The sequence below is a fragment of the Acinonyx jubatus genome, chromosome D4 (genome assembly GCF_027475565.1).
Source record: "Acinonyx jubatus isolate Ajub_Pintada_27869175 chromosome D4, VMU_Ajub_asm_v1.0, whole genome shotgun sequence".
Lineage (NCBI taxonomy): Eukaryota > Metazoa > Chordata > Mammalia > Carnivora > Felidae > Acinonyx > Acinonyx jubatus.
The window spans coordinates 64,805,242-64,832,854 of record NC_069391.1 but is presented as its reverse complement, the minus strand read 5'-3'; the positions used below and the strand labels follow the sequence as shown (position 1 = coordinate 64,832,854).

The following is a 27,613-nucleotide window of genomic DNA, read 5'->3' as shown; positions in this document are numbered from 1 at the left end:
CTGTCTGCTGATCACCGCCTGAGGTGCTCCCCCCTGAGTTGTGGATTTTCCAGTAATTTTTGTGTTTCATTTCACATGGAAAGGGGAGGAAGGAATCCTCTTCTAGAGTGATTTCACACACAGTGTTGTTTTCATGGTAAGACACGTCCTTGCTGCTTTTGTGTAAACGTCAACATTGTGCGTCCACGCGGAACCCGCAGAGTGTCCTCTGATCATTCCCGCTCATCTCAGGTAGAAGGTGACACAGCTGCAGGAAAGGAAGGTCTGCGGGAGGACTCAGCAGACCCCTGACTCCTGCTCGGTGGCAGTCCGCTGTCATTTGCGAGGAGCAGATGGTTTTCACATGTAGATCCTGGTTCGATGACTTCCTGTCTGTGAAGTCCGACAAAGAAGGCGAGGAAGCAAGATTTCCTGCGGTGATTTTAAGTAGTGAGGGAGTTTTAGGTTGAAGTGAGGGAACACGTCCTAATTCTTCTGTCCTGAGAAGCTTGTAATTTTTAATGTTATAGCATCTATCACTTATCTATCTACATGCAGTATGTGTATATACGTGTATTAATAAAGTTAAGTTTACTTAATCTATAAGATGTAGTCAATAAGTTGCTGATTTTTCTTTTTTGTTCTTTTTCCTTTTATTTCATTTTTTTATAAATAAAATGTCCCTTGTTTCATTAGTTTGTTGGAGTTTCATTCAAAAGGAATCCTTTTTCTCTCTTTTTTCTTCAATTGCCAAAACCCCGCATGGCAGGGCAAACCAAACTGAAGTCCAGGAAGTCAGTTAACCTAAACTCCCATGTGGAAACACCCGGCTCATTTGGGGGGCATTAGTACTAAAACTGGGGATGGTAGGGGGAAGCGGGAAGAGCCCTGATGGTTTTCACACTGTTGTCACTTGAAGAAGGGAGTCCCTTCCGTTGTCCTTGGGTGACCCAACACCACTGGAGTCCTTGAGTGCCGGCCAGGCACATGGGGAGCTTTTTCTGTCTGTACAGAGGTGCGGGGACCAACCCACAGGAGCAAGAGAAAACCTACTGCCAAAGATTCGTATCTCCTGCCCTTCTTTCCAGACAGAGCCCGCGGCCCAGGCCATGCGCTGGAAATGCCAGCTTTGACTTGCATGGAAACGCTCAATGACAAAACCTGCATTTAGTAAAACCTAAAGACTGTTTAAAGAAAGGAAAAAGGATTGGAAGGAAAAATAAGATGGTAACGATGATCTTCTCCGTGGGGCTGGGAATACTGTTTATTTCTGTCTTGCCCAAATTGTCTGCAATAAAAATGGTCTATGTTATAATGAGAAAAAAAAAAAAACAAAAACGAATGAAATGATACTAAAAGCTGCACATTGACATGCCCGGAAAGGATGGCACTGAGATAGAAGCTTTGGTCACTCTAGAAGAGTGGACGATCTTTTTTTGTGTCGCCTCCAACCTGAAAGGTCACTTCACTCTCTCCTCCTTCAAAAAGAGTGTCACAGGGGAGGAACATGGCACAAGGCCACTGGAACCCAGAGGCAAGGGGTTGGTCTCTGCCTTCATCTGTATGTAAAATCCCAGAGAAGGATCTGGTCCCACATGGGTCCTGGAGTAGCCTTGTGCAAAATGTGATGGCCTGGCCCTGGGACCATGGGTTGAGTTTGGGAAAGAAGCCCAAGAAGGAAATTCTGTTAACAGGAAAAAGGGGACAGAGGGAGGATGCTGGGCAAATAAAAGCAAAGGAAAGCAAGAGTTTTTATACTTCTCTTTCATGCAGGTGCCTGGAGTGGCAAGTGTTCACAAGGATGCAGAACCACTGGGATGCCTGAAGTGTTGAGGCCATAATAGGAATCATTACAACCCAAATCCAAAGGTCTTAAAGACCACTGACCTCACTGTCGCATCCTGGGAAAGGCCATGAAGGCAGGCCAGGGAGCCTTTTGACATCTTTAGTGCATGAACTCAGGTGAAGCTGGAACTGTCTGGCAAAGTCTCACCATGGGAAGCCGGCTCCACCCCCTACAGGAGGGAAGAAACCAGAACACGTCTCATTTCCTTCAGCCACAGTGAGACTCATAGGGTGCAAGTTCTTAGGAGCCAGAAAGCAAAGCCTCCTAGGATCTTTTTCTTAGTGCTGCCATGAAATGCACTTGGGAACCTGCTCCTTGTCGCCTATGGGCAGTGCTGACCATTGGCACAAAGTCTACCCTTAGGCTGTTCTTTGGTGCCTGTGGTCTCCTTTTGGACAGGAGATTCCCAGGGACCACAGCAGCTAGAGGACACTGTGGGAGTTCTGACTAGTTCCAAATCTGGATGGCACTGTAGGTGGAGATTCTGGTGAACAGTTTGCAGAAAGGGGGTTTTAATTACAACTACAGGATTCCCTGAAATGTTGAAATTGACCGGCTCCCCTCGTGTGCTGAGTCCATACGGGTCTTACTAAACCCTGATGGGGTGACCCCGAAAAGCCGCTCCAAAGTGAAGGGCTGACTTAGGTCTTCCTACATAAACAGCGGCTACATGCCTGTGAGGCAGTAAAATTGAGAGGGTGGTCAGGAGATCCGAGCTTGACAAGTGGAAGGCCTTCACAAAGGGTCAAACAGTAGATCCAGTTCTGAAGACGAAAAGAGTTCTGGGGACAGATGCTAGTGATGGTGCATGGCAATGTGCATGTGCTTGTAAATGTGGTTAAAATGAACAATTTTATATTCTATTTCACTACAATTTTTTTTAAATAGAGAAAATATATAAAGGTAGAACATTAAAAAAAAAATCCAGGTAACAATAAGGCTTGCAGAGGGATGCAGAAGATTATCTGCTGTGTTTGGACCATCCAGCAAAGCAGGACTCCCAAAAAGAGGGATATAGAAAGAAAAAAAAAAGATAGATTTTGTTTTGGAAGAATTTCATGTGTGTTATTTCAAAAAAAAATTCTTTAAGGGATGTCTGGGTGGCTCAGTCAATTAAGCATCTCACTCTTGATCTCAGCTCAGGTCTTGATCTCAGGGTCATGAGCTCAGTCCCAGCTCTGCACTGGGTGTGGAGACTACTTAAAAAAAAAAAAATTCTTTAAAGTGGTATCATGGGAAGAAGAAGTAAGAATTTAGTTTGGCTTCTTTTCTCTTTTTCTTTACTACTCAATTTTTTTTTTCCTCAGTTTCAATTCATACATGGGATAATGCCATAGTCTTTTCAGGACATTGGATTCTGGAAGACTTAATCAGGCCAAACTTTATGGGGAGTAATGTTGTCTGATTCATTATACCCCAGACCTTTGCTGAGCACCTACTATGGGCGCCAGCCCCGGGCTCACAACAGGGCACAGAGACAGGTGACCATGTGTCTGCTCACCCAGGCTCATCACAGGGATCCACTCCACAGCTGCCTGAAAAGGTGGCTCTGAGGGGCTATTTCCAGAGACTGTAGATATGCTTTGGGTGGCCACCTGAGGGTAGATCAGACTTCATCTTTGCAACCAAAGATTGTGCATTTCTGAGAGGCTGGAGCCTCAGACCCCTCTGAACTCAGCCGCTTCCAGACACGGGTCAGGATAGGGTTGGGAGTGCAGGTCCCTGCTGAACACCCTGGAGGAGGGAGGACCAGGGAGGAGTCCCTGGAAGGGGATTTTAAGGAGGTCAGTCCCCTGTCATGGGCACCTCTGGAAATGTGTGTGGCAGGAGCAGGAAATGACCCAGCGGACAGCTGCTAATCTCCCAGAACCCCAGCCTCGGATGCTTGCTGGTCGTAACTATTGCTCACAGGGCCAAGTCTTTGCTTGGAAAAGATGAAGAAGAGTGTAGGTGTAGGGAGGAGGGGCAGGAAAGAAGTTGCACAGGTTTCTACAGCAGAGGTTCCCCCGAGATGGGGCTGTGATGTGCCCTCCCTCTCAGGGCTGATACTTGGTGAGGGGGCCTGTCCGGGTGCCCAAGGTTGTCACTCCAACCTGCGGGGCTCCTGTCAGGGCACAGAGAAGGTCCTGAGGCCAGCTCTGGGTAGATGATGTGCCTTGTCCCCCTTAAATCATGGAATTTTATAACTGAAAGAAATTTACAGATGGTTTTATTCAGCCACACTCTGTGGGGTCTAAAAGCAAAGAGCTTAAGAGATTTAGACAAAATCATACCATCAGTTATTAACAATTCAGACTAAGTATCAGGACATCTGACCACACCTGGGGATTCACTTTTCTCCTGTGCTAAGTATTTATATTGTAATGAAGTATGTGTATATTGTGCTGAGTGCATGTGTATATGTGTCTATTGTGTAACTGTCTATGCATATGTGTGCATCTGTATATATGTGCATAAGTGTATGTGCGTAAGTATATGTGTCATGCATATCTGCAGGTGCATATGTGTAACTGTGTACTGTGCCTATAGGTAAATTGTATGTGGGTACATACATGCATAATGTGTGTGTGAGAGAGTATGCCTGTGTATATATGTGCATAAGTGTGTTTTCATGTGTGTGTACCTGTATAGTGTGTGTATTTTATATATGCTTGTGTATATGTGAGTGTGTGTTTCACAAATTAAAGGATTCTCTGTCCCTAAAGACCTGTTCTCCCGGCCAAGAGTCATGACCCTCACCGATCCATCCATGAGTGCCTGCTCCCCACAGTTAGGGAGGCTCACAGAGCAGGTGAGGACTGTCTTCTTCCCCCCAGCTCCCCACCATCCCCACCCCTGTGTGAGCCCCACAGTGTCCTGCAGAGCCCTCAGGTTGCATCACAGCCAGTACTGATGATAATCTTTCTGTCTTCCAAGAAGAGAAGGCCAGTCATCTTATAGTCATCTTATAGGGAGACCGGTGCCGACTCCTGTGAATCATGTGATTCTGTGACCAGCCCTCACATGGTACAGAGAAACGTGGAATTTATTGCTGACAATCCAGTGTACTAGAAGTCAGCGAAACAAAGTCCTTTGGTGCTGGCTCTCCCTGGAACTCGGGCAACAACCCTCTGGGATTTGAGGACAATTTGATGCAATGAAAGTTTTTATTCCCTTCAATTTTTTTCCTAGACATATTTTAATGTAACAAATCAGAAAATGTACAGTTTTACATCCTGCCTTTTTAAAATTATTTTTTAATGTTTATTTATTCATCTTAGAGAGAGAGAGAGAGCATAAGTGGGGGAGAGGCACAGAGAAGGAGAGGCAGAATCCCAAGCAGGCTCTCCACATTAGAACAGAGCCCGATGTGGGGCTCGAACTCACGACCTGAGATATCATGACGTGAGATCATGACGTGAGCCAAGATCAGGAGTCAGATGCTTAACTAACTGCGCCACCCAGGCGCCCCTACATCCTGCCTTTTTTCACCTAATGTGTCATAACAGCAATAATTCAATGTTATTAGAAGCTCTTCAGAAAGTACAGTGTTAATGGCTGCATATACTTACATGTTCCCTACCATGAAACACACATTTTTCCCTATTAGAAATAAAGCTGAGAGGGGTGCCTGAGTGGCTCAGGCAGTTAAGTGTCTAACTTTAGTTTTTGGCTCAGGTCATGATCTCACAGTTCGTGGGTTTGAGCCCAACATTGGGCTCTGGGCTGACAGTGCAGAGCCTGCTTGAGATTCTCTTGTCTCCCTCTCTCTTTGCCCCTCCCCCACTCGTTCTTTATCTTTTCCTCTCAAAAATAAATAAATAAACATGAAAGAAAGAAAGAAAGAAAGAAAGAAAGAAAGAAAGAAAGAAAGAAAGAAAGAAAGAAGGCTGGGATAACCAAGTTCCTGAACTTTTCTTCTGTATTTTGGATTAGATATGAATTTTTTTTTTTTTTTTTGCTTTGTCACATGACAATTAAAGTCCAAGGAGAGAAGCACTTCTTACTGAGGAGAGAAGCACTTCTTGTATTTATATGGCTCTTTCTCTGGTTTCCTTTTTCCCCAGAATGCATTACTATATGGATAGACTGTTGACGCACCTCATTATGCTTTTAATACAGTTTTTGCTACATATAACAGATTTCATAATAGCACTCTGACCAAAACAGAAAGATGATTCAAGCATTCCAACATGAGAAATGAAAATGATTTGTCAGTAATTATAGTTACTGATAGTTTAGAAAACTTTCAGTTTCAAAATGTATTCTTGGTACTACCATGAACATTTTTAGGATTATTTTCAAATCTGGGGAACCTCTATCATGTTGTATTTTTTTCTTATTGAAAGCTGTAGGCTTTTCTGATGAGGAGTTTTTTTATCTAGTGACCTATTTTGAATGTTTCTTGATTGTCAACTCTGGTTAACCAGTCTGTGGGGGTCATCGTCCTTCTCCGTCTGGTTTGAGGGGTTGAATTCCTCTGCGGGCTCCCCTTGTTGGGGACACAGCCTTACTAGTGCTCTGGGTTCTTCTCCGTGAGAGTCTCCGCTGCCACCTGGCCCAGGTCCCCACTTCTCCAGCCTCCTCACATCCCTGCTCCTGGAGGCCTGCCATCCAGCTGGGGGCCCTGCCCCCTCCCACTGGGAAAGGACTGGGGGACCTTATCACTGTAAATGGTGAAGATGCCAAGAAAGACTCTTCTTTCATGTGGAGAACACTCAGCCCCAGGGCCAACATGCAAAAACGGTTATCTTCTAGAATGTTCTGATTTGTGGTCTTATCTGATTGCTTTCTCCTGCTGACACCTAACTTATCCTCCATAGTCGGGACAAAGGTGGACTTCAGGCCCGGTTAGGTTCTCATTCATCATTTTGGCAAGAATGCTGTCCTAAAAATAAGAAATAAAAATTAATTGTACTATTCTGTGTCCTCAAAGAGTGTAGCCTGAAGCTGTTTTCCAATGAAGGTGAGAAGCTGTTTTCTCATCTACCGACTCCTCAACCCTGAGAAGCCCTACTGTGTGCCAGTGGTTCCCATACTTTGGGATTTTCATGAAATAGTAAAATTTCACAAAGAACATAGGGGCTGACACTTTCTTATACAAAGTAAGACCACTTAGAAACTGTTGTCACCAGTCATCACAAAAAACATATATTTTTTAAAGATTTTATTTTTAGGTTATCTCTACATGAGGTTTGAACTTACAACCCTGAGATTAAGAGTCACGTGCTCCACTGGCCGAGCCAAACCAACCAAGCAACCCACTAAAATTTGTCTTTCATATGTAAAGACATCATAAAAGAAAGAGTAGATTTCAAAAATCAAAAAAGGTACAGTCTTGGAATATTGGATATTTATTTCAATTAAATAATTTAACCTTAAGAAAAAAATCACCCAGTGGTCCTTATTTCTCTACTTCACTAAACTATTGAACACATTGTTGTGGTTTTAAAAAGTTTACTGTATGGTTTGTTCTGTATTGTGTGTAGAAATGCAGGGAAAGCCCACAGGCCCTTTTCCATGTAATATTTCATGGCCGCGTGGATCCCATCCCCTGACACTGTAAAACTCACCCTGTGTTCCACAGGCAGGGCCTCACTTTGGGAAGACCAGTGATTCTGGCTGCTCTTGAAACATGTAACAGATCTCAGTGTTAGGAGAAAACCTGGAGTCACACACATGTCAGACCATGGCCCTGTCATGAAACACAAGGATTGACAGGTCTCTGCTCCAAAAAAGCCCAGGATAAGGAAAGGGAAAGTAGTTTTTAATTCATAAGTGCGCTGACACTTGCCTCCTGAATTTCTCATCCCTGTTCTGCCTCCAGGTTACATAGAAACCTTGATATCTGGGGCACTTGGGTGGCTCAGTCTGTTAATCGTCAGACTTCAGCTCAGGTCATGATCTTGAGGTTGTGATTTGGAACACGGCCTCAGGCTTTGTGCTGACAGCTCAGAGCCTGGAGCCCGTTTGGGATTCTGTGTCTCCCTCTCTCTCTGCCCCTCCCCTGCTCACACTCTCTCTTTCAAATATAAGTAAATGTTAAGAAAAAAACTTTTTTAAATAGAAGAAACCTGGGTTCCACGTCTACAATAGCCACATAAATATTTGTTAAAATAGTGATTATGCTGCTTGCTATTGTTTTCAATCTCCTAAAGACATATATAGTGGAAGACAAAATGATCTTGAGTCAGGACAGCATAGGGTGCACAGCTTTTCATGAGTTGTTTTTTTTTTTTTTTTTTTTTTTGGCAATTGGTAGCACAGTGTCTCTCTCTTTAAAAAGCCTGGGTTTATGTTGAAAGCCATGAGCTCAAAAATCTTGTTTTGAAAGTTAAAGACTGAACATGTGACTCTTTTTCCTATCATTTCATTTTAATAATCCTAAGACTTTCCAAGGCAATGCATAGCTCTGGCTGAATGAGGGGCGGGTTGCACACAAGAAAGTCAACAAGAAGTGAACGTTACCCTTTCAACCTTACCACCTGGGAGACTCAGGGGAAAGCAGGGCGGGCCTAGCTCCCTGGTGCTGTCCTGTGAGTGTGACCAGCCAGCCGGGACCCTGTGCTTCCCCCACCTGTCTAGATCATGAGCTCTGAGCAAGCAGGGGTGCAGCAGGCTGTGCATCTTCCCTAAGGCAGTGTATTTCCCGTCTGGCCCCTGCAAATGCTTGCACTCTTTGTAGACTGCTGCAGGGTGCCTGCAGGAGGGGGCAGTGGGGTCACATTTCACCTGTATTCAACCCAAGCCGCGTGCGCGCCTGGGGCGGGATCTCTTCCTGTGCAGGTGATCCTTAGCAGCACACCCTGACCTTTCTAGTATATCCATTTGGCACAGCCTGAATCTTGTTTGTGCCCGGACTGCCTGGAGCTCACCAAACACTCCAGTATGGAAATCATGGGGCATCAACTGAGGACAATTCCCTTTGCAACAGGAAAACACACAACTCAGGTGGAGGAGACTCAACTGGGAAGGAGTTCACCAGCCAGGAGGCACAGGCTGAGCGCACATGGCTGATGCGGCAAAAATGTCCTAACCCATTAGAGAGACTGTGGCATTTTCTCTGTTTGTCAACCTTCACCCTGTTAGTGGCTGAGTGGGACTAGAAGTTAGTGATTCCACTGCAATGATAGGAATGGCCTAAGAAGAAGCGGTAACCTTAATCCCCCACATTCCAGCAACCCTGTGCATTTCCTTTCATTTTTTGGGAAATGAGTCCCTTTCAGCTTTAACATGACTCCAACACTGCCCTTGGGTATAATCACTGTCCACACCGTCGAGAACTATCATATTCCTTTATTATTGTTAAAATGAATCTGACTTGGAACCATTCATGCAAAATCTAGCCTCTTTCATTCTTCAACAAGTGTCTCCTCATGGAGAGTGCAAAGGTCCTGGGGTCTTATGGGCAGTCTGTGTTTCCTACTCTTGGTCATTTCAAATATGTGACCTGTACCCCTCCTTGCCAAAGGCTGTGTTGGGAATCTTCCAGAGCCCACCAGCCACACATGAGTGTAAGCATGAGTGTAGGCAAGTGGTTCCCTTCAGAGCAGCCTCCTGCCCCTCTCCCAGTGTTAGGGAGACACCTCTCCCCTCTCCCACTCAATAGGCAAAGGACACTTATTCCTCCCTGCAATGACATTATGGGAGGTTTTCAGACTGGGCCCTAGGATTAGAAAATCTTTTTCTCTCTCTTTAAAGCCTGGCTTTCAGGCCCCTCCTGGGCTCAGGAATTCTAATTGGAATGTCAAGTGCTGAACAGTGACCCTTCTTTGCATTCCTGTTGTTAAAATTCTGATTGTCTATGAGACAAGGATGTCCCTGGTTGTAGCGTAGACCTGTCCCTAGAAATGGAACACAAACAGGAAAAGAATACAGACATTTCAGACAGTATCACTCCCTGTGTCACACATGACACAGATCTGCAGGCCACTACAGGGCCCCTCTCTGCATCTGATACAGTCTCCCTCAGCCCTGACAACTGTACCCTAAGACCTACTCTAGAAGAAATAACTCAGGGGTGGAGGATCTTCTTCTAGGAGAAGAGGGTGATGGTTCCTGCAGGGAGAAGGGAGGTCTCCCCATACACAGTCACAGACACAGGAGGCACTTTCCAGAAATGTTGAGTGGACACAGTGACAGTGGTTAGTGACTGTGCCTGGGGTAATGATGTGGGGGCCCAGGGAAGACTGTGGTCCCTTGGTTGCTGTCCCCACACTGCAGCATAAAGTATTAGCCACTGTCCTCTGCAATTCTCTTTAATGATCTTTATTGATGTCCAGCCTTCAATCCCGGGTCTGGTACAGCCCTGTGTGTTGCCTTGTCTGGAGTTACAGCTCCTGAGATCAAACCCTGACTCCCTGCTCACCAGCTGAGGAAGCTGCCAAGCCCCTCCAAGCTTCAGTTCATCTGTAAGGTGTGATAAGGGGTATTATGGTGAACAAAGGCCATCATCCAAAGCAGAGCATTGGTGAGTGAGCCATACATCCCAGTTGTCTACTGGCTTCAAGAAGCCACAAAGACCAGAATTTTGGATGCATTTTTCCCCTTTTTTTGCTTATCTGTACTTTTAAAGTTTTTCGTAATGACTGTTTTGTTTTTTTAGCAAAGAAAGGGGGGGAGGGGGGAAAGAAAAAGAAGAAGAAACAGAAGGAACCAAAGAAAAAACAGAAAAAACTCCCAGAAGGACAATGGCCAAGGTCCCTCTGAGAGTCCTTGAAAACAGCCACTGCCAAGTTGTTCATAAAAACTCTAATGGGACGAGACAAGCCAGGGTGACAATGCGCTTACTGTCCCATCCCCAGGGGCACAATATAAGGAATGTGTGACATTGTGGTTCATGAGCCAGGTAACTGGTTGGTTAATTGTTCCTCTTGGGAATAAAACAGCCACATACTCTATATTTACAAAAAAAACCACTGCCTTTTCCATTAGATTACAAATAGGTCAGGACCTAGAGACTGAAATTTTAAGGCAACTGTTCACTCATATTTGTTGGCAAGTTCAGTTTGCCAGGACCAATTGGAGAGTGGATCCACTAGACATCTACAAAGTCATTTTTCACTTGCCTGTTATTTTTCTGAGAACATGCAAGAGAAGAGGGGGAAGAACACCAGATTCCCAGATGGATCACCGATGACCAAGGTTCACCAAGACGAGGCCTGGACTGTTGCATTTTGCCAACAGTCTGCCCACAGTTGACCTATTTCAGTGCATCGTGCACATTTGGGGGCTCCACAAGCAGGGAAATGCTGGGGGGAAAGCCATGATGATGGAAGCTGGTTTGGTTGAGAGTCTCCAAGGTCACCTTAGTCCTTCACTCTCCATCCAGCCTTGAGCACAGAGCACACCGGAGGCAGCATGTTGGCATGGCTCCAGCTGAGACTTGTGGCCTCGTGTCCCTAATCCTCTGTCCACCTCTGCTGGGTCTGGTGACCTCAGGTGTGCGCCCCCTGCCCCACAGCCCTCAAGGGCTTATCATGTGTCCTATTATATCTGGACTGTCTGATATTCTAAAACTTTCAGTGATATATCTTAAGATATGACACCAACAAGGATGTTTTGATGATAAGAGCCCTCTTAAATTCCAGAACATCATTTAGCATAATAATAGTAGCTACATTCTAGGGATTGTATGCTGACCACCATATCCTCTATAATCCTTAGAAATAGACATTTTTTATTTCCTTTGACAGGTGAGAATATAGACCCTCCAAGGTGAAGTGTCTTGCCAAAGTTACATGACTGTTGAGAAGCAGAATCAAAACTTGAAACTAAAACTGTTTTGCTTTAAAATCAATGGCCTGAATTAGTAAATATTTATTTACATATCATGTCTCTTGCCTGCCAACCACCATGTTCACCACTCACCTGATATATGATTGGCCTAAAATAAATATTTGTTGAATGAATGAATGCTATCTCCCCTCCAGACCTAGGGAATGGAGGCATAATCGTGGAATGACAGATCATTGTTTTGTTTTGCAGTTCATTGAACTATTAGGGCCAGTTGCCTATGGCTCCAAGGAGTCCAGCCAACTCCATGGTGCCTATAAAAGGGGGGATGCCTTGTTGCATTGTAGAAGTACTTTAGTTCAAAACTTCTGTAAGATTTCTTTTTTCTTTCTCTGCACTCTGCACGTTAGATTCATTAGCTCTAGCTGTTATAAATCCAAAAAATTCTGAATTAAGTAGAAAACATGAACAAAGAGGCGCCTGGGTGGCTCAGTGGGTCGAGCATCCGCGTTCAGCTTAGGTCATGATCTTGCAGTTCCTGAGTTTAAGCCCCGCCTCAGGATCTGTGCTGACATCTCAGAGCCTAGAGCCTGCTTCGGATTCTGTGTCTCCCTCTCTCTCTGCCCCTCCCCTGCTCACGCTCTCTCTTAAAAATAAACTTTAAAAAAAAAATAAAAAGAAAAAAGAAAACATAAACAAAATGATTTTCAAAAGGGAAAAAACTAACTCTAGCTCAAATGGAAATTCCTTGCCCAAAATATCACTTCCTCTAAAAAATATGGCTAGCTTTGTTTAAGGTCATCCGTGGATTGCTGACAACTTTCTAGAAAGGTTTTTGAATGTTTCTTTTGGCCACTGGGGACAGAACTGCTGAAGCACCAGGGAGCATAAAGGAAATGGTCAGATGGAGGAGGCTGAGGGAAGCGGAAGGCCCAGCGGTGACCCCTCAGGGCTGTGTCAGCATGATAAGGCGGGACCCACATGCCCCAGGCAGCAGGGCCTGTCCCTCCGACCCCACGTCATGGGAGAAGGACTTGACTTTCTCCCACAGATGAGAGTCATTATTAATTACATTGGAAGTGCAGGATGCATTTCTGCCCCTTTCTCCACCCAACCTCCCACAAATAGAAGCCTCAGGTAATAGTAGCTTGCCCTGATACCAGGAGCTAGTTCAGTCAAATGTATTTTTAATTTCAACATCTCCTGAAAATCCTGGCACATTCCCCAGCTAGTTACGTTTCCAGTTGTGTTTCTTAAACGCTTAGTTACATAAATTAATATTCATATATAAACATATTTTCCTCCATTGAAAATATTCTTACAAACTGCCATGGAAATCCTGGCTTCACATGTAAATTAAAGTAACAACCACCGAAGTAAAACTCATTCAAGCAAATTTCTTAAATCTAAAGAAAAACATGTCGGATACTGAGGAACATAATACTCCATAACACAGAGAGTGGGAAAGAAAAAGCAGTTTCTACATTTTGCCTTTCTTTTATTAAGCCAGATTTTTCTGTAAATGACACGTTTCTGTCAGTTCTGAGAAAGACTTAAGAGGGAAGTAGAATCCCTGCCTGGGGGAGGCAGGACAGGAGCCTTACCAAATGCCACGCCTTCCCCGGACACCCCTCCCCGTTTGCCCCTTTCTCTGAAAGGACTTGAGCCTTGCCCAGCGCATGCCCCGTGTGGGGCATTGTCAGCCCTCTCCAGATTCTTCCATAACCCAGGGGCATCCCATCCTGACACAGTGATAACACCTCCCCCTGTGGGCTCTGCATCCTGCGCCAGCCCTCCGGGAGATTTTAACCCAAAACGCTAGAACTAAAGGACAGGAAGGGTGACGCTGAAAACCCACTTGGGGCTCCTTGTGAGGTTCTTTACGTGAAACACCTGCCAACACATAAATTCGTGGTAATTAGTTGATCCGGGTCCCCAGGGAGACGCCGGACCCCTCCACGGGGCTGTCACTGGTCCCCCGGCTCACCTCCCCCGGGGCCACTGAAGCAGGTATGTCCTCCTCTCTGGAACAATTGATCCAGGCAACTTACTCCCCGGGCGCGCAGAGCTCCAGGGCACAGAGGCCCCGCCCACAGGCTGGCTCAGCCACTCGCAGCCTGAGCAAGGCGAGCAGGGCGGGGCTGGCCGGGCCGAATCCTAGGTCTTAAACGGGCGGCTGCGGGCCCAGTACAGGGCCTTCTGGACCCCCCGACCTGCACCTGTGACTGAGATTGCTCAGCTGCACCTACCACAGCTGGTCTGCCCCCGCCAAACCCGAGCAGGGGGGCCATCCGAGGAACCAGCGAGGCCACCTGCCTTGGGGGTCGGAGGTTCGTGGCTCCCAGGAGGCGCTGTCCCCGGCCCTGACCTCTCCTTACGCGGCAGCCTGAGCCTCCGACGCCGCGCTGCGAGGCCCTCCCCTCCCTGCGCCAAGATCTAAATCCCTTGCAAAGTGGGAGGCGGGTCTCAGGGAGGGGAGCAGGGCAGCAGGCCCCCAGCACATCCCACATCCTCAGGCTTCCTTCCCAGCCCTGTGCAAACACTCGGGAGGATAAATTCAATTCCACCTTAGTGGCTCTAACATCTCAGAAGAAAGGAGGATGGCTTGGTCTAATTAGAAACTCATTTCCCTTTCTAGGTTTTGAAGCATGCATCCTTCTCTCTTCCTGGCTGCCCTTTGCTTGGGAATAGCCTCAGCTGCTCCGCAACTCAACCAGAGCTTAGATGAACTATGGTCCCAGTGGAAAGCAACACACGGGAAGCTATATGGCATGGTTGGTAACATTTAAGCTGCACAGAGGGACCCCCGCAGAGAACAGTCTGTGCTGGTGGGAGTTCGTAGCAGGGAGTAGCTTCTTGAGGCCGCTCTTACCAAGGCAGTAAGCGGGGCACCTTGACTGTACGCAACGTGGGCATATGTCCTGCTGTGTGGTTGCTGGAGAACAGCTCGCAGAAGCATCAGGCCATCCCTGGCTGTGGTTTCTCCTCCTGTCTGTGAGCACACCCGCTTGGTGCAGGTGAGTTGGTTTTAAATAGAAATAAAGATGATGAATTATATGTTTGTCTCCAGGATGAAGAAGGATGGAGGAGAGAGGTGTGGGAGAAGAATATGAAAATGATCAGACAGCACAATTGGGAACACAGCCAAGGGAAACACAGCTTCACGGTGGCAATGAATGGCTTTGGTGACATGGTGAGTGTGGCATGGATTGCTGACTTTTTGTGCTTCCTCTCCCCAATACTTTACCAAAAAATCTCATGCTTGTCAAACATTGTATTCCCTTTTCCTTGAAGACCAATGAAGAATTCAAGCAGATGATGAATGGCCTTCAAATGCAGAAGCACAAGAAGGGGAAAGTGTTCCAAGCACCTCTCTTTGCTAAGATCCCTTCATCTGTGGACTGGAGAGAGAAAGGCTATGTAACTCCCGTGAAGAATCAGGTGGGACAATGTTCAGCAGGTCCCTCTCAAGAGTAAAGGCTAAAGGAATCAGTATCCTTGCTATGGTAGACTGAGAAACAATGTACAGTTCGCCATGTTTTAAGAGTTTTCAAATCTGTGGGCTGTTGTCAAATCTTGATATTTGTTCTGTAGACTGAGAGCTTTATGATTTGTTTTCAGGGTCCGTGTGGTTCTTGTTGGGCTTTTAGTGCAACTGGTGCTCTTGAAGGACAGATGTTCCGGAAAACTGGCAAACTTGTTTCACTGAGTGAGCAGAACCTGGTGGACTGCTCTCAGGCTGAAGGCAATGAGGGTTGCAATGGTGGCCTAATGAATAATGCCTTCCAGTATGTTAAGGACAACGGAGGCCTGGACTCAGAGGAATCCTATCCATATCATGCACAGGTAAGTGGAGCTCTTTACCTGTCATTCCAGTTCTGTTTTTTAGAGTTAAATACATTTGAAGAAAACAGATACCACATTTAATATGTGCATTTCATTTTTAACGTTTATTTATTTTTGAGAAAGAGAGAGAGAGAGAGTGGAGGAGGGGCAGAGAGAGAAGGAGACACAGAATCTGAAGCAGGCTCCAGGCTCTGAGCTCTCAGCACAGAACCCAATGCGGGGCTCGAACTCACGAATCACGAGGTCATGACCCGAGCTGAAGTCAGACGCTTTAACCGCTTAACCGACTAAGCCACCCAGGCATCGCTTAATATGAATATGCACATTTTAAATTGTAGACTCTAGATCTGCAAACTGTCAGATCTGTCATTAAATTGTATCGGCCGGGCACATTTCTCTGCTTAGATCGTTACCATATAGCTGTTCCTATTTCTATGTTATGTGGTGATATACATACCGTTCTATATATATTGCAAATTTCTTCAGAGCAACAAAATTCTTATGGACAGGTAGACTGAGAGTGTCTCATTAAATACACAGCAGCGAATATTTCCATTTCAAAACAACCAATAGCATTTCAGCGTTAACAAACCTGACTTGGAAATCTTTTACCTGTAAGCTGTCTTGAAGTCATGTTCCCAGTGGATGGTAGTAATCAAGTCTTTTCCCCTTCACCTTTGAAAGGATGAATCCTGCAAATACAAGCCCCAGGATTCTGCTGCCAATGACACTGGCTTCTTTGACATCCCTCAGCAGGAGAAGGCCCTCATGGTGGCTGTAGCAACCAAGGGTCCCATCTCTGTTGGTATAGATGCAAGCCATTTTACCTTCCAGTTCTATCATGAAGGTAAGCTCTATGTAGAAATTTAGGCAGAAAAATGGGGAAACCACCATAAGGTACAGCAAGATTGACTCTTTGTTATGTAGAAGTCGATGTAGAATTTTGGAGGGTGTAGATTTAACATCATTCTGTACATGTAATTTTTGTGCCCGTTGTTTGTTTGACATGACTTGAACCACATCCCCACAATTTTAAGTACGCCATAAATATATTTAAATGGCTATATAGTTCAATTGGCATACTTTAATTTACTTTTTTCTAATTGTTAGACTATGAAACATTCCAAAGAATTTTACCACTGTTGTTGAGATTGGACAGAATCCCTTGGCTCAAGTAATTTAGTGTTCTGTGCTGTTTCCGTAAGCTGACATCCTAAAAGTCAAATCACAAGGTTTCAATGAGTGCTCTTTTAAGCCTCTGGACAGGTTGTTTTATGCTTCTTGCCAAATTGTCTTTCTGCCGGTACTAGATGAGAGCCTCAATCCCTAGCCTAGCTCAGAAAAGATCTGCTTTTAACTCTTATCTGGTGTTATGTCATTTCGCTGAAGGTTGAAATGCCTCCCTTACTCTGGTTGATAGGCTGGGTTGCTACCACATGTCACATGGGAATCCTCACCCTAGCATTGAGTTTCACTTTTCCAGGCATTTATTATGATCCAGACTGCAGCAGTGAAGACCTGGACCATGGTGTTCTGGTGATTGGCTATGGCACTGAAATAGGACAGTCGATAAACAAAACATATTGGATTGTCAAAAACAGGTATAAGAAGCCAAAAATACTTATCTTTAAAATTGAAAAAGGAATCCTTTCTGAAATCAGTGTTTGGAGGCGTGTTCTCAAACCCTTGAGCACACTTCTGAAATCACAGAAGTCTTTACCCTACGTAGGGGAAACACAGACATATTCATTTCATGACAACATGAAGACACTGTCTCAAGCTTGCTGAGGTAGTGCTATAGTTTTGGTACCACTGCATTTCTAAATTGGAAATTTTTCGTTATTTCAGAAACACATCTGATCCCAAGTGCTTTGGGGTCTCTCATTTTGCAGTCTGTGAAAGGTCTGGGGATAGAATTCTGTGCTGGGTTAGAATCCAATCATGAACAAGAATGGCCTCTCCTGATTCTTCCTGAGTCTGCCGTAGCCTCTGGTGCACTGCTCAGTATCGGGTATTGTTGTTCATAAAGATAAATGTGTTTGTTTGTAATAAATGGCAAACCCTGTCTTCTTTCAGCTGGGGTGCAAATTGGGGCATAGATGGCTACATAAAGATGGCCAAAGACCGGAAAAACCACTGTGGAATCGCCACCATGGCCAGCTTTCCTGTTGTATGAGATGATTTCTGTAGAAGGCCTTGATTGGGAACAGAATACTACGAAGAAGAATTTTATCTTACAACTGACCACACCTTATTGTGTGAAACAAAACACTTGGAGCTCGAACTTGTGATTTGATTCTGTGACATTTTATACCAGTAAAATGTCACTTCTTTAAATACTGCTTTGAACAGCTTTGTATGATTGATTTTCCTAATAACTTCGGAATTTTTATATTTTGTACTGATGTATAAAGTTTTACCTTTTAAAATAAAACCATTTCGAAGTAGAAGTGGGGTCAGTTTTCAATATATTAACTTTCTGTAGAATAACGCTGTTAAATAACAAAAACTCAACCAAGTAAATTATAAAGAGCTAATTGGTTCAATGAAGGATTTATGGTTCATGAAGGATTCATGAAGGATTTATGAATCAGGCAGCTTCTCATCTATCTAGCAAGTAGAAGACAGCTCCAAGAGCTACAGAAAAAGAAAAGGTTTGTAAAGGTAGAGAGGGAACAGAAAAAAGGAAATTATTAGCAAAGAATCTTATTTTAGGCAAGATCACTTTCCTAAGAAGAGAAAGAGTCTGTTGATGTATTTTCTAGTGCTGACCAGGACATTCCCATTACTGGTTAAAGGTTATATTTCAGTGGGAAGGGAGTTGAAACTGCAGTTAGGTTAGATATTGAGTCTTCATTTGCTGATTTGCTTCATTTACCTAAGTGCTACCACATTGGGCCTGTAGCTCAAAAGACCTAACAATGTGCGCATGGTCCACTAGGAGAATGCTGGGTGGGGTCTGGCTCTTGTAGTTGTAAATAGGCACATGTCATCTCAGCTGCCCTTTGGCTGTGTCTGTCCCAACCCTTGAATGGAGCAAATAGGAAATACTTTTGAGGGCAGGAGGCAAAACCAGTGGAAGATGAGAGTTATTTAGGAATTGTGTCTGCACAGAGATGTGTTCAGTGCTGACTTCCAGCCTCCAGTGATCAGGATGTTCTCTTGCTGGAAACTTTCTCAGGGGAGAAGACCTTTCTCAGGGAAATTTTATGACCTGCTTCTGGAAAGGGAATGTCAGAGATCCCTTCCTGCATCTATCTGCTGCTTCTCAAGTGCCTTCATCTCAAAATAACCAATATGCCACTGTGGCTTATTTTGGAGTAGCGTATCCTGAACCCCTACATCCTTATTGGGTCATTTGAAAGTCTTAGGAGCAAAACTGAGGTCTCCAAGGGAAGAAGGAATTCGGCCTCAAGACTGTGGCATAGGGTGTGTGTCTGTGTGTCTGTGTGTCTGTCTGTGTCAGGGCAGGAAGGCTTAAATCCTATTGGTTGTGTTTCTCTGGAGAACCCAGACTGGTACACAGACCCATCTTATAGACCCACCCACCATGTCCTACTTTCCTGCATATCTTTCTCATGCCTTTTCCCCTTCTTTGCAAATAATAATAATAATGATGATAGAAGGTGGTTAGATTTCATTACAGGAAGTGAATACAGAGAGTAAAGATGGTGTTGTCATCAGGTTAGGTGGAGCAAAAGGGCTTAGCATGGTGCCAATATATTTATTTCTTTCCACGTTTGTCTATTGTGATGTCCCTTGAACTAGGGAAGGGATTTATTTCCATGTTCATAAAAGCTGGAGCGGGTTTCTAAGTAATTCGCAACTTTCTCAAACCACTGAAGAGCTTTCCACAGTCAACCATCTCCCTACTGCTGGACACTTCGATCCTTCCCATCTTTTTGCTCTTACAGACAATATGTAACTTTAGAAAGTCTCATCTAGGTTTCCCTGCTGACCCCGCAGGTCAGAGGGCCTGCTTATCTAAACTTCTCAACGTCCACAGAGCTGCCACATTGCCATCCTGTGGCCGTCCTGTGATCTGTCTCTCCAGCAGGCAGAAGAGGGCCGTGTCTCAGCACCTGAGGACATCTGAAAGGATCAGTCACTGCTGTTTATTGTGCATCTGCTAAGTGAGAACAGATGGGCCATGTTCTTCTCATTTCCTGATCCTTAGGGAGTCTCACCATCTTCCCACTAGTTTATAGACTATTTGTATTTTTCTCTTCACAAACTGCAGTTTTATATCCTTAGTTTATCTCTCTGGGGGGGTGGTTTATCTTTTTTCTCTTAATATGTATGATCCTTAATGTGCCTTTTATTACCTGTCACAAACATTTTCTCCTGCACTTTGGAGTGACTTAACTTTGTGTGGGGGATGTTGTTAAATCGCATCTCTTTCCTTTATACATTTTTCTTGCTGTCTTTTGGTCCCGTTTAGGGTCATAAATATATCCCTTTCGTACTTCCGTTTTTTATGTTTAATTCTGGAATCCATCTGTAATACGTTTTGCGAATCCACTTCTATTTTTTTCCCAGACGACTAGCTAATTATTCACCATTCTCTTCCCACTGATTTGAAACAGCATGCCTTCTTCTTATTTTTAAAAAACATCTATTAAAATAATCATATGGCTTTTCTCCTTGTGTTAATGGCTCTGCCTTCCAGTTGCTGAAGCCCATTTGCCCAGAGTACAATGCAAACCAGTGAATAGTCCCACCTTCCCCAAGTGGGGCCAGACCCATAAAGAGTACTTTGGGAAATGCTAGAGAATGGAAAGCAAACCAAGGGGCGCCTGGGTGTCTGAGTTGGTTAAGTGTCCAATGTCGGCACAGGTTATGATCTCATGGCTCGTGGGTTCGAGCCCCACATTGGGCTCTGTGCTGACAGCTCAGAGCCTGGAGTCTGCTTCGGATTCTGTCTACAACTCTCTCTGCCCCTTCCTCTCTCTCTCTCTTACTCTCTCTCTCAAAAATAAATATTATTATTATTTTTTTTTTTTTAGAAAATGGAAAGAACACCTGGATTCCCCCTGAGACAGACCCAAACATTTAACCTGGGAAGGCAATCAGGAGAGAATGAGAAACCAAGAAGAAAGGGATCCTCAGATCACTTAGACCAGAGATCCCACCAATAATTCTTCTGTCCCCTGCCTATGAAAGGACAGTCACTCAGGCACCATTCCACCAATTCCCTCCAATCTTTGATATGTGGCCTCTGAGAATGGGCTGGGGGAGTCCCAAGCTCTTCCCAGCTCCTTGTTTCAGGATTTCACTTACAGGGACCCATGGTCTCAGCCTGAAGAAGGAGGCGTATGAATCGTGCCTGGATCTTCTGAGCGTCCGCCACACTTATCAAAGCAACACACACCATGACCGAAGGTGCTGTCTCTCACCTCTGTTTCCAGCAAAACCTTCTCCTCATGGCTGTGCAGTCTTTAGACCAAGTGCTGTACGCTCACCAAATCAAAGTATTCCTAAGAGATTTTGAAGTGAAGACTTCAGTTGGCATCTTTGAGATATACATTTCAGATGAAGTCTATAATAAAGTAGCCCATTGCTTAAAATCAGAATGTTTCTTTAAAAAAGAAAATTGATGTGTCCTTTGGAGAGGCTGAAAGCATTTCAATTACATATTAAAATTTTGCCGCTATTGTTACTGCTGCAAAGCCATATTTAGCTGAGGAACAACGCTGAGTCCTGAATTATACACATGCTGACATCTGCACTGGGTTGTATGAACCACCCACCCAAAGCCACAGTGAGAAAGGAGAGCCTTGCTTCCGCCCATGGCTCCTCCTTGTCCCCACCTCCCCACCACCATTGCCTAATGCATTACTTTAGTGGATTTTCTAATGTTGAGTCACTCTTGAATCCCTGGGTTAAGCTTGATGTTGTCCTGATGCACCTTTGTTTTAAGTACTTCTGGACTTGATTTGTCAATATTTCATTAAGGATTTTTGTCCTCTGGGTCCATATACATATATAGTAATTCTTGTGAGAACAAGCTGAGGTTCCTGATGTATATGCCACCCCAATCCCAATGCTGACATAATTTTGAAAAATGATTGATATTTAACTATGCACTCTGGTCAGGCCCTAGGATAAATTAAAATCTTCTCCCCAAAATGAAAATTCAAAGTTAAGGGGTTGAGAAAAGTAGGTATTAATTTTTAAATCTTAACTCTGTTTCATATGTGGCTTAGTCAACAGGTGACCACACCTTTCTGTTCAAACAATTATTGGTCATCCAAATCATCGCTCCCGAAAAAGGCTCAATCTGAAGCTTCAGAATTTAATAGACATAAGATTTCTAACTCAAAACTTATCCAAAGTAAGACAAAAGCTCTTCCATAACTGCCAGCCATTTAAGTACATGTAAATATACATTTAAATATAGAATATATATTAAATATGTCTATCTCTTTCACAAGAAAGGAAATGAATCACTACAGGATAATACATTAGGTTCAAATTATAAGCCAACCAAGACAAATTCTTAGCTAATCTCTGGACTTTTTGCCGCAAGTCGGTAGTTGCCAATTCCCTGGCTGGCAGACTTACAACTATATCTCTACTAGCTGCCGTCCATGAAAGAAGACAAATCAAAGTTGTTCTTTTCACATGTGGGTTTTTATTTTGAGCCCTTTACACTGAGCACAGAACCGCCTCTAGCGTCTGGATCTGTGACAAGCAGTTCACTGCTGTTCTTCTGGATGTGACTCAGGAGCTTTGCCTTTTGTTACTCATCACCATTGTTTCCACTTATCGTTCATTTAGGGCCCTTAATAGAAGGGACAAGGCAAAGAGAAGACAGCTTGCAGGGTCAAACCCACTACCTGCCTGCCTGGCTTTTCTGTACACAGGTGAGGTATTCCTGCACATCATCCGGGGACCCTAGAATGAGGGGAACTCGTTGGTGAATGGACTCTGGCTTCACATCCAGCACAGGCTGGGTGCCTGTGGTCGCCATGCCTCCTGCCTGCTCTATGATGTAGGACACGGGATTGCACTCGTACAGGAGCCGGAGCTGTGGAGAAACAGAGTTAGGTGGACAAGCTTGGCAAGCTGCCAAAAGTCCCATGCCACACCCCTAAAGCTCAGTGAAGGAATTACAACTGCTGAACTTCTGTCTCATTAGCATGAGCACACTGGGCACCCCAGCAGAGTGGGCTTCCTGAGGTCAGGGCCCTCCAGAAGGCTGGGTGCATCAGATGTTGTTCATCATCACATCTTTGGGGCACTGTTGGTCAGTATCTACCCATCTTGTGACCTTTGTGTTCATAGGAGACCTGTCTCCTTGTCTGGAAGTATGAGATCTAGATACTAGTTTCTTACAGTTTGGCAATGAGGCAAATTGACACTGAGGCCTGGTCAGGAGCCTCTGTACATGAGGCCTTATGACTAGGAAGGAGTCCCGCTTGGTTGGGATGGGAGGTCACCTGGAGAATACTAGGTAGCCTCTCAGGATAACCTCAGTGTCCAAGATCATATGGAGGAATTCCACATCTCAAGCATCAACTTGACAAGGTAGGTTGCTAGTATTTAAATGGTCTTTTCTCTTAGCCCCCGAGACTGAATTAACTTCTACTGCTTGCACTCCAATAGCACATCCCTCTTCATATATTTGTCACACTGAGCTCTGTTTAGTAACTGCCTTCCTCCTTATATGCTCACCCAAGAAGGCAGGAACAGAGTCTGTCTTGGTTGGTCATTGGCTTTGAATCCGGCATTCCAATAATTCAAATTGCACACACTGGGAGACATATATACATGTGGCTAGTTGTTGCTGTGCCCCAAGAATACAGTAGACCTGTGTTTTGATGTGTCTACTTACCTATGATTTCTGTGATTGGCTAAAAAACAGACACGTTTCCATGGGAGGGTCTATTCAAGACAGATGCACTTGGATCATAAGATTCCCACCTAATAATACAAGTATTTTGGGGTTTGTGTCATAAAGTAGCAGTAAGATCTTCCAGGAGCTACCTTTGTAGAAATATTGAATAAATTCTGACCAGTTCTTATTCTAGAGTTTGGGAACTCTCTAGGGGCTTCATAGGTAGACTTCAGGTGATCTGTGAACCCCCTAAAGACGTATGTAGTATGTATGTTTATGTGCATTTTTTTTCTGGAAAGTGAGTCCATACTCTTCATTAGATTTTTAAAGGATCCTTAATCTAGAATCAGGTGGTGCTGAAGCTACAGGTCAGGCACAATATGTAGAAAGTGGTAGATGAACACAGTTGACTCATGGTGAGTTACGGGCATGAGGAAAAGGGGAAGTGAAGGCCAGTGAAAATTGCCAACAACAACAATTTTCATCTCTCCCACAGCCTCAGATTCATTAATGGGAAATAGCCCTCATTTCTCTTCCACATGCCCACTCACAAATGGACGTGAAAAGGACAGAACAGTAACTTAAAAGCAGACATGAAGAGAAAGGGAACTCCAACTGGCTTACTGATCAGAGCCAGTGGACAAAAGAGAATTACCTTGCCCTTAGGACTTTTCTGGTTCGCTGGGTATAGGAAGATCCCTCCATACACCAGGGTGCGGTGCACATCAGCCACCATGGAGCCCACGTATCTGGCCCCATAGGGAGCACTGCCATCCTAAAAGGCAGAGAGAGGAGATAAGATGCTCATCTGAATTAGATACTCCATTACCCAGGTATCCTGGTTTAGGAAGTTTTCAACTCACGGGAAATTAACTATTAAAGGCTTCTAAGGAAAGAGGGAGACCCCAAAAGCATTTAGGCTTGGATTAGACAGCAAGAGAAATTCACCCAACAAAACAAATTGAAATGCAATAAAAACAGGCACTGTAGGTGATTCCAAACCCTGAGTATTAGATCCAATGCAAAATCTGCAATATGCTCTCCTAGGTAACAACATGAGTAGCCATGCTCAGAAATCTTGTATAAACTCAGCTCAATAAATAATTTTCAGGGGCACCTGGGTGGCTCAGTCAGTTAAGTGTCCAAATCTTGATTTTGGCTCAAGTCATTATCTACGGTTTATTAGACTGAGCCCCATGCTAACATGGGGCCTGCTTGGGATTTTCTCTCTCTCTCTCTCTCTCTCTCTCTCTCTCAAAATAAATAAATAAACATTAAAACAATTTTTTTTCAGCATCTTCTTTATGCCAGGCACCAGGCTGGGCCCCAAGGAGGCGAAAATTGGGAAGACAGTCCCAAGGAAATCACCAACTAAAGGGGAGACTAGCATACATAAATGAATAAAAATAAATGAATTTACAATTCAATGGTAAGAAGATGAATAATCCAATGTTACAAAAAAACGAAAAGCTTACCTTATACCATATGACAAATTAACTCAAAGTGGATAGATGACCTAAACATAAGAACGAAAACTCTAAAACTCTTAGAAAATATCAAGACTTTTTGGGGAAGAAACTTGAAAGAAATGGTATTAAAATTATCTGCCAAAGTAAACCTGAACATTTATGAAAATGAAGAACAAGAGAAACATATGTATCTCTACCAAATCTAAGAACATATAGTGAACTAACAATGCTTACATATTCAAAGAAGAAATGCAAACACCAAACAGTAGATCAGAATAGAGCATGGTCCTGGGTCTAAAGATAGACAAGAAATTCATTTATGGTAAACATGACCTTCCAATCAACATGGAAGAGCACTATATAGAGAGCAGCACTGGGCTAGCTGCTTAGAAAACAGGTGTGTAAGACTCCTACCCTCATTCTTGACAACCAAATTACTTCAAGATGGAGAGACACTTAAAAGGAGAAACTCACAAATAATTTAGAATAAGGCTGTCCAATGAAATTCTCTGTGATGATGAAAATGCTTTTTATTACCACTGTTCAACATGGCAGCCCCTGACCACATGTGGCTGTTGAGCTCTGGCAATGAGACTAGTATAGATGAAAATGGAATTTTACATGTTATTTAATGGTAATTAATTTAAATTTAAATAGCCATATGTGGGTAGTAGCTATGTATTGGACAGCACAGAAGAAGGAAACATGAGTACATTAATTTATAATTTGGTACACAAAATCCATTAGATATAACAAAAAATAAATATATAGAAAAGACCCTGAATAGCCAAAGCAATCTTGAAAAAGAAAACCAAAGCAGGAGGCATCACAATCCCAGACTTCAAGCTATACTACAAAGCTGTAACCATCAAGAAAGTATGGTACTGGCACAAGAACCGACACTCGGATCGATGGAACAGAACAGAGAACCCAGAAATGGACCCACAAATGTGTGGCCAACTGATCTTTGACAAAGCAGGAAAGAATATCCAACAGAATAAAGAGTCTCTTCAGCAAATGGTGCTGGGAAAACTGGACAGCAACATGCAGAAGAATGAACCTGGACCACTTTGTTACACCATACACAAAAATAAACTCAAAATGGATCAAAGATCTCAATGTAAGACAGGAAGCCATCAAAATCCTCGAGGAGAAAGCAGGCAAAAACCTCTTTGATCTTGGCTGCAGCAACTTCTTACTCAACACATCTCCGGAGGCAAGGGAAACAAAAGCAAAATGAACTACTGGGACCTCATCAAAATAAAAAGCTTCTGCACAGCGAAGGAAACAATCAGCAAAACTAAAAGGCAACTGACAGAATGGGAGAAGATATTTGCAGATGACATATCAGATAAAGGGTCAGTATCCAAAATCTATAAAGAACTTATCAAACTCAACACCCGAAAAACAAATAATCCAGTGAAGAAATGGGCAAAAGACATGAATAGACAATTCTCCAAAGAAGACATCCAGATGGCCAACTGACACATGAAAAAATTCTCAACATCACTCATCATCAGGGAAATACAAATCAAAACCACAATGAGATGCCACCTTACACCTGTCAGAATGGCTAACATTAGCAACTCAGGCAACAACAGATATTGGTGAGGATGTGGAGAAAGAGGATCTCTTTTGCATTGTTGGTGGCAATGCAAGCTGGTGCAGCCACTCTGGAAAATAGTATGGACGTTCCTCAAAAAACTAACAATAGAACTACCCTACACCCAGCAATTGCACTACCAGGCATTTATCCACGGGATACAGGGGTGCTGTTTCAAAGGGACACATGCACCCCCATGTTTATAACAGCACTATCAACAATAGGCAAATTATGGAAAGAGCCCAAATGTCCATTAACGGATGAATGGATAAAGAAGTTGTGGTATATATATACAATGGAGTATCACTCAGCAATCAAAAAGAATGAAATCTTGCCATTTGCAACTATGTGGATGGAAGTGGAGGGTATTATGCTAAGTGAAATTAGCCAGAGAAGGACAAATATCATATGACTTCACTCATATGAGGACTTTAAGAGACAAAACGGATGAACCTAAGGGAAGGGAAACAAAAATAATATAAAAACAGGGAGGGGTACAAAACATAAGAGACTCATAAATATGGAGAACAAACTCAGGGTTACTGGAGGGATTGTGGGAGGGGGGATGGGCTAAATGGGTAAGGAGCACTAAGGAATCTACTCCTGAAATCAATCACTATATGATAAATAATTTTGATGTAAATTTTAAAAAATAAATAATCAATAAATAAAATAAAAAATAAATAAATATAACATGAAATTGTAAGCATCTCTATAGGATCAAAAGTTGAAAGTCCCGATACATTTCTAATATGAATAACACACAAAGGCTATTTTCTTTCATTTACTAAGAGCTTATACAAAGCAACAAGAAAAAGATAAATAATACTAATTAAATATTTGAAAAGATAGAAATAGGCAATTTACCAAGACAAAAGTAGATGCTCAATAAATACAAGGAAACATGTATGACATAAATCATAATTAATTACACACTAGTCAAGCCACAAGGTTCATTGTTTACCATCAGATGGACAGAAAGTTTTAAAGATTCACCATATCTAGCACCATCAGGGATGCAGGGAAACGGGTACTCTTTCATATGGCACCAGAGACTAAATCGATGCAACTTTTGTGGAAGAGTATTTGATAACATTAACATGTTAAGTGCTCATATACTTTGATCCAGTAACCCCAGTAAGCAATGTGCTGTGCACATCTACTTGCACGAGGTCACGAGTGTACACATTTGGGCATCTCCATTGCAGCTCTGGGTCTCCTGGTGGAAAATCAGAGGCAAGCAAAGCTTTTCTCCATAAGGAATTAGCTCATTCTGTCCTCTCAACACAAGGCTGGGCAGCCTCTTCAGTCAATCC

The 27,613-nt window shown here is 43.6% G+C and overlaps 2 protein-coding genes across 3 annotated transcripts in view; one reads left to right on the top strand and one right to left on the bottom strand.

Annotated features, from left to right (window-relative positions):
- The window catches only part of LOC106971464 (procathepsin L-like), a 298,037-nt gene extending 280,185 nt beyond the window's left edge, over nt 1-17,852 (top strand). The window contains exons 1-8 of one of the 2 annotated variants that reach the window (XM_015068288.3): nt 13,687-13,869; nt 14,178-14,313; nt 14,610-14,732; nt 14,834-14,980; nt 15,161-15,385; nt 16,070-16,232; nt 16,869-16,986; nt 17,462-17,849. In XM_015068288.3, the coding sequence (XP_014923774.3) occupies nt 14,188-14,313; nt 14,610-14,732; nt 14,834-14,980; nt 15,161-15,385; nt 16,070-16,232; nt 16,869-16,986; nt 17,462-17,561 (1,002 nt within the window). In that variant the 5' untranslated portion in view covers nt 13,687-13,869; nt 14,178-14,187 and the 3' untranslated portion in view covers nt 17,562-17,849. Of the gene's footprint in view, nt 1-13,686; nt 13,870-14,177; nt 14,314-14,609; nt 14,733-14,833; nt 14,981-15,160; nt 15,386-16,069; nt 16,233-16,868; nt 16,987-17,461 lie in introns of those variants that run through there. The other variant, XM_053205181.1, reaches the window with a different exon arrangement.
- Nucleotides 17,853-21,996: 4,144 nt separating this feature from the next.
- FBP2 (fructose-bisphosphatase 2) overlaps nt 21,997-27,613 on the bottom strand; it is a 29,258-nt gene continuing 23,641 nt past the window's right edge. The window contains exons 6-7 of the mRNA XM_015068296.3: nt 23,881-24,000; nt 21,997-22,415 (exon numbers count right to left, since the gene is read on the bottom strand). Coding sequence (XP_014923782.1) covers nt 22,221-22,415; nt 23,881-24,000 — 315 coding nt within the window. The 3' untranslated portion in view covers nt 21,997-22,220. The remainder of the gene's footprint in view (nt 22,416-23,880; nt 24,001-27,613) is intronic.